The sequence below is a fragment of the Cololabis saira genome, chromosome 24 (genome assembly GCF_033807715.1).
Source record: "Cololabis saira isolate AMF1-May2022 chromosome 24, fColSai1.1, whole genome shotgun sequence".
NCBI lineage: Eukaryota > Metazoa > Chordata > Actinopteri > Beloniformes > Belonidae > Cololabis > Cololabis saira.
Genome location: NC_084610.1, coordinates 17,089,285 through 17,095,876, shown reverse-complemented (window position 1 = coordinate 17,095,876; position 6,592 = coordinate 17,089,285). Strand labels below are relative to the sequence as shown.

At 36.8% G+C, this 6,592-nt stretch overlaps 1 protein-coding gene and 1 long non-coding RNA gene across 2 annotated transcripts; both read right to left on the bottom strand.

Moving 5' to 3' along the window:
* Window positions 1-405: 405 nt before the first annotated feature.
* cldn10d (claudin 10d) lies at window positions 406-5,275 on the bottom strand. The gene is made up of 6 exons (XM_061715540.1): window positions 5,061-5,275; window positions 4,710-4,955; window positions 3,382-3,543; window positions 2,502-2,583; window positions 2,291-2,398; window positions 406-1,140 (listed from the first exon to the last, which is right to left on the bottom strand). The coding sequence occupies exons 2-6, from the start codon at window positions 4,939-4,941 to the stop codon at window positions 963-965; spliced, it is 762 nt and encodes a 253-aa protein (XP_061571524.1). The 5' UTR covers window positions 4,942-4,955; window positions 5,061-5,275; the 3' UTR covers window positions 406-962.
* A 723-nt stretch (window positions 5,276-5,998) lies between these two features.
* On the bottom strand, window positions 5,999-6,564 carry LOC133424943 (uncharacterized). Its single transcript, XR_009770924.1, has 2 exons — window positions 6,412-6,564; window positions 5,999-6,312 (listed from the first exon to the last, which is right to left on the bottom strand). It is a non-coding gene; the product is annotated as an uncharacterized LOC133424943 (long non-coding RNA).
* Window positions 6,565-6,592: the final 28 nt, after the last annotated feature.

Below are 6,592 nucleotides of genomic sequence, written 5' to 3'. Positions count from 1 at the left end.
CTGTATTTGCCTATCAAAAAAGCCACTACCTGGCTGTGATTAGTTAATTTATGACGCGTGCAAATACGAGCTGTTTCCAATGTTCCCAATGTCTTTTTATTACTTACAGTGTTCATGCAGGTATTGCCACCTTGTCACTTGTAAACCAAAAATAATCAAACATAAATACCCGCCTGCTATTTCTACATTCACTTCTTCAACACACTCACGCACGGTCAAAAAAGTTGAAATACCATAACTGAAAAAGACTTCGGTAAAAGTTAGTCACCCATAAGAAAATTACTTGAGTAAAACTCTTAAAGTTGCTCACATTAAATGTACTTAGCCTAAGTATCAAAAGTATCTTGTGAAAAAATATACTCAAGTATCAAAAGTAAAAGTACAAGTATTTTATAGTACGCATGAAAAGAAGCAACACAACCAAAAATGATCCTTCCCTTGTTTTTTTTATTTCACTTTCAGGTGAATGAAATGTGGTATAGAATACAACACCAAAAATAAACTGTCTTTGTTGCAAAATATTATTCTTTAATTATTTTAATTTGTAACGAGTAACGAGGTGGCAAATGTCAAAGTAACGAAATAAAAGTATATTTTTTAACTTAAATGTAGTGAAGTAAGAGTAAAAATGCTGATTAGAAAAAAAACGCAAGTACAAATCCTCAAAAAAACTACTTAAGTAGTGTAACAAAGTACATCTATTTCGTTACTACACCTCTGCATACAAAAACTATTGACATTCCAACAATTAACTCATCTTTTGTGTGAAGTTTTTTCTCTTTTAAAGCCTGTGTTGTTGACAAAACACAGCCTAGGCACCGGTTGTGAGATAACAAGCAGATACGGTTAAACGCTCAATAACAGCACCGCAATCTGCAGACGAAGGTCGTCTAGTCTGAACGTGGCTCAGTAACATCAAGTCCATGAAAGTAAGTGAGTGTTTTCCTGAAGGCCTGCCAGGCTCAGACAAACGTGTCCCGGCTGTAGGTTCGACTGGTCTTGGTCGTGGCTCCCGGCGTCCTGGTTTTCCGGCCTGCGTGGTACAGCGGAGGCCCCAGGGTCACTCTGGACGACGGCGGCATCATGTACGTCCGTCTGGTACGAGCCGTGGCGTAAGAAACTGGTCTCTTTTTGGATGAACTGATGGAGTTGAGACAAAGGTGGGGAAAGTTATTTCAGATTGTCCAGAATATACAAACAGCTGTGGTCAGAAACCTAGGAAATAATCACTTTCAGGTTTGAGCCACATATTCTTCTTCTTCTTCTTCTTTATTCTTTATTTCATTCATTAAAAGAAAAACAACAGAGTTCAATATAATTACAACAAATCTCTTTCCTTGAATGAAAGGGAACAGAAAAAAGACTAAGCTTATTTTATCTGTCCCCTTTTCCTAAGAAATCAAATTTCATTAATGTAATAATAAAAAAAAAAAAAAAACGTGGAAATGTTGAGAAAAAAGTCGAAATGTCGAGAGTAACGTTGAAATTCAATTTCAAGAATAAAGTAGAAATTTCAGCTTTTTTCTCAACATTTTAACTTTATTCACGAAATGTTGACTTTTTTCTCAACATTTCAATTTTTTTTCTCAACATTTCGACTTTTTTCTCGACGTTTCAACTTTATTCACGAAATTTTGACTTTTTTCTCGACATTTTGACTTTTTTCCTCAACATTTCAACTTTTTTCCTCAACATTTCAACTTTTTTCTCGACATGTCAACTTTATTCACGAAATTTTGACTTTTTTCTCAACATTTTGACTTTTTTCTCGAAATTGTACTTCAACATTAATCTCAACATTTTGGCTTTTTTCTCTACATTTCGACTTTTTTTTCAACATTTCGATTTTTTTCTCGACATTTCGACTTTTTTCTCGAAATTGTACTTCAACATTAATCTCGACATTTTGACTTTTTTCTCGACGTTTTGACTTTTTTCTCAACATTTCAACTTTTTTCTCGACATTTCAACTTTATTCACGAAATTTTGACTTTTTTCTCAACATTTTGACTTTTTTCTCGAAATTGTACTTCAACATTAATCTCAACATTTTGACTTTTTTCTCTACATTTCGACTTTTTTCTCGACATTTCGACTTTTTTCTCGACATTTCGACTTTTTTCTCGAAATTGTACTTCAACATTACCGGTAATCTCGACATTTTGACTTTTTTCTTGACATTGACTTTTTTCTCGAATTGCATAATGAAATATGCCCTGGCCCTAATACTCTTCTGTATCAAACACAGATAGCCGTATTCTTTTTTGATTCAAAGTAAAAGAATATTGACCTGGATCGAAGCCCCTCTCTCCCAGAGAAGTAGGTCAGCACTCCCCCTGCACAGATGAGCAGGACGGAGCCTCCCCAGCCGATGAACAGGGCGGCTCCAAGTTCAAACCTGAGCAGTCAACGAGAAAGGTTATTAAAAGCTGTTCCTTATGCACCTTTGTTTACGTATAGCTGCCAAAAAAGCACTTAAGCCAGCGTTTTAAAGTACGTACTTCTGTGCCCTGAAGTTGGGATCAACGAACTCGGACACGACTCTGTTAGCCCACCAGGAGTACGTGATCATGCCGCAGAAACCTGCACGGACATTCAGAGTTGGTTTATAGAGACTGTATGTTGAAGTGTCTTTACTACGGAAGAGTATATCAGGGCCAGGCAGGAGAAAAATTTAAATAATATTTTAGAGGAGGAAGATTTTTTTTTATTATGCACTTCGAGAAAAAAGTCGAAATGTCGAGATTAATGTTGAAGTACAATTTTGAGAAAAAGTCGAAATGTCGAGATAAAAGTTAAAATTTCGTCAATAAAGCTGAAATGTTGATAAAAAAGTTGAAATGTCGAGATCAATGTTGAAGTACAATTTCGAGAAAAAGTCGAAATGTCGAGATAAAAGTTAAAATTTCGTGAATAAAGTTGAAATGTTGAGAAAAAAGGTGAAATTTCGACTTTATTCTTGAAATCGTATTTCAACATTATTCTCGACATTTCGACTTTTTTCGCGAAATTGTATTTCAACATTATTCTCGACATTTCAACTTTTTTCTCGAGAAAGATGGCTTCTGTTGAGAATAATGTTGAAGTACAATTTCAAGAAAAAAGTCGAAAATATTTGAGAGGGGAAGATTTTTTTTATTATGCACTTCGAGAAAAAAGTCAAAATTTCGTGAATAAAGTTGAAATGTTGAGAAAAAAGTTGAAATGTTGAGAAAAAAGTTGAAATGTTGAGAAAAAAGACGAAATTTCGACTTTATTCACACAATTTCGACTTTTTTCTCGAAGTGCACAATAAAAAAAATCTTCCCCTCTCAAATATTTTTTCTCCTGCCTGGCCCTAATACTCTTCCATACTTTACAACCACGTAAACACATTCCCACCTGAAGCCAGGTACGTTACGCCACCAGAGAATGTCACCCTTGCATTGATTATCTCGGTTCCTCCGATTTTGGTGCATTTCATCCCGATGAGAGTGAGGACTCCGCCGAAGAAGCCGGTGATGACGGCGCAGACGGCCAGGGCTCTGCAGGCGTGAAGGAACACTGGGGGGAAACAGCAGAGATGAGGGAGAGTTCTGGATCTCTGGCAAGATAAGAACCAGAGGCTGGGATTGATTGATTGGTTGGTTGGTTGGTTGGTTGGTTGGTTGGTTGCAAGGGAGTAGGTTTGGTTTCAACATTGGTAGGGACGATATAACAGCATAACCTGCATGTTCACTTTTTGCTGGGGACGGGACATTAATAAGACCAAACAGATTGGGTGAACGGGGGTCAGGGCTACATTTGTCACGAATATGAACCTAATTAATTGATAGGCTAAATGATCAATGCAAAATAAATCTGTATTGACTTATACTAACTTTCATGTGTATTGGTTCACCTGATACACAGTTCGATTACAACCTTTGTTTTCAAAAACTACTAAAGAAACATTTTGAAAACTTTAAATTGCAATATTTGAACATAACTTAAATTATATTAACATACACAATAAATGTATTAAGTGTACTTATTAACTTATTAACTATCCAGAAGGAAAAAATAAACATTTGTCTTAAGACAACTCAACATTGTCTGTCTAAATAAATAAATTAAATATAACTGAAAAAACTAAAATAAATAAAAATGGAACCTTCCTTCAGGTTAAACACTACTGCTTTTGGTTGGTTGATTAATTGGTTGATTTACAACATTGGCCCTGTTTACACCTGGTATTAGAATCCGTCTTGTGTTCTGATGAGAGGTGGATGTTCACACCTGGGTTTAACATGTTCATGCATTTCCAGTAGCAACTTGTGCTCAGATCTCCCTCCCCTGCCCTTTAAATAAACAGGTGGATTCTACCTGCAATGACATCACTTCCACCGTGGCATACTACATACTAATCACATGTACTGCATACTGAGTACTACTTCCTTCCTTTTTTTGTTTTTTTGTTTGGCCCTAATACTCCGTCGTAGTGTTTCACTAAGTGCCTCCTTGTAGTAATTGGTTTCTCCCTCTGGACATTTTTGTTATACAAACATATGTTGTAAAATTTCAGTAAGCAGAGTATAAGCCTAACATCATTGAGTGACGGCAGGGGTAAGGGAAGTTTGCTGTGGGGAGGGAATGTTTAATGTTTTGTTTATGTGTAAGTGAAAATCAATAAAAAGAACTATGAAAGAAAGAAAGTAAAGGTGAATGGTGATGGACTGGAGCGTTCCTACCTGGCAGAGCCAGCAGGGAGGGGTAGTCCTTGCAGTCCGACACCCCCGTGGTGTCGGAGATGCAGTCCCTCCACAGGTTGGAGTAGTAGTTGGAGGTGGTCAGCACGACGCTGCCCACCTCGGAGAAGGTCCAGTACTCCGTGGGAAGAGTGGAGCACACGAGGATCCAGCCACACAGGCAGGACACGAAGCAGCCGATCTCCACGTACATCACCGCCGTCCGGTACTTCATGGTCAACGCGGCTCCTGCACTCAGATCTGAGGGAAAAGAGAGACGGACAGAGACAGAAGTGAGTTTATCTGAGTCAGCCGTGCAGGTGACGGACCAGCACGGTGATGTTTCTGTCTCACCTTATCTGTCCGTGGTTTTGCCCAGTCAGCAGCTCTCATGTTCCCAGGAGACAGAAGGAAGGACGGCACCATTTCCTCAGACGTTCTCATGAAAATGCTTCTTTATATTTATATGTCATATTTCCTGAGCTGATACAAACCCAATATTCAGAAACATACTGAAATGTCAAACCTTTAATTAAACCAAACTGTGCTTTGAATAATATGGGAAAATGTTTATTTCACAAAACACAACTTTCTTTCTTTTATTACTTTCTTTCTTTATTTCATTCATTAAAAGAAAGACAAAACAGTTCAATATAATTACAACAAATCTCTTTCCTTGAATGAAAGGGAACAGAAAGAAGAATAAGCTTATTTTATCTGTCCCCTTTTCCTAAGAAATCCAATTTCATTAATGTAATAATAAAAAAAAACAAAAACGTCGAAATGTTGAAGTTGAAATGACGAGAGTAACGTTGAAATACAATTTCAAGAATAAAGTAGAAATTTCAGTTTTTTTCTCGACATTTCGACTTTTTTTCTCGACATTTCGACTTTTTTTCTCGACATTTCGACTTTTTTTTTCTCGACATTTCGACTTTTTTTCTCGACATTTCGACTTTTTTTCTCGACATTTCGACTTTTTTTCTCAACATTTCGACTTTTTTTCTCAACATTTCGACTTTTTTTCTCAACATTTCGACTTTATTCACGAAATGTTGTTTGTCTCTTTTTCCTAAGAAATCCAATTTCAATTAATATAATAATAAAAAACAAAAACAAATTATACAATTAAAAAAAAAACACTTTCCAAAAAAAAAAAAAAAACTACAACAAAGTTATAAAATAACACAAAATAGCTGTTTTCAAACACAGATAGTCGTATTCTTTTTTAATTCAAAGCAAAAATATATGACAATGGTGCTAAAAAGAGAGAGGGGAAAAAAGAAAACCCACCTAACTTAACAATTATCATGATATTTCTTCATCAAACTGGTTTTTATTATTCATTGTAGGTGTTTGTTGCCTTTTTGGACTCTTCTATCATCTTTGGTGTTGGTTCCCATTTGGAGCAGTTTGGCTCAATGCCAGCCATTTTCAGGGTCATAATGGATGACAATGTCCCATCCAGAGCCATGCTGTCTCGGGTTGATGTTTCATCCAAGCCAACCATGGAAAACACCCTCTCTGCATCAGCATTAGAATGGGGTAGCACTAGAACCAATGTTGCAATCTTGGATAGCCTCCCAAATTGGTTCAGGCCAGTCACCTTTGAAAAAAGGAACCAGACGCCTCTATTACTCAAACAATTTCCTTTGATTGTAATTATGATGAGTAAGTCATGTTGTGTGTGCAAAATATGTCTTACCTTGTTCTTTGTTGAGGCCATTCTTCCCCAAAACTCCTCAACATCAAAGGCTGTTGGGTCTTCAGGCATGGTGATGTTCATTAGTTGGTATTCCATGAACTCCTCACATACTTGGTCCTGCTCCTTTGGGTCATGAAAAGGGAGGAGTCCCTGAAATCTTAAAGAGCACATGTGTACAAGA

What these genes read in the sequence shown, in the direction of transcription:
- cldn10d (XM_061715540.1), bottom strand. Translation starts at nt 4,941, where the DNA reads ATGAAGTACCGGACGGCGGTGATGTACGTGGAGATCGGCTGCTTCGTG. An exon ending in CGTAACGTACCTGGCTTCAG is followed by an intron (nt 2,584 to 3,381) that starts GTGGGAATGTGT and finishes ATGTCCGTGCAG; the next exon opens with GTTTCTGCGGCATGATCACG. An exon ending in CCCAACTTCAGGGCACAGAA is followed by an intron (nt 2,399 to 2,501) that starts GTACGTACTTTA and finishes TTGACTGCTCAG; the next exon opens with GTTTGAACTTGGAGCCGCCC.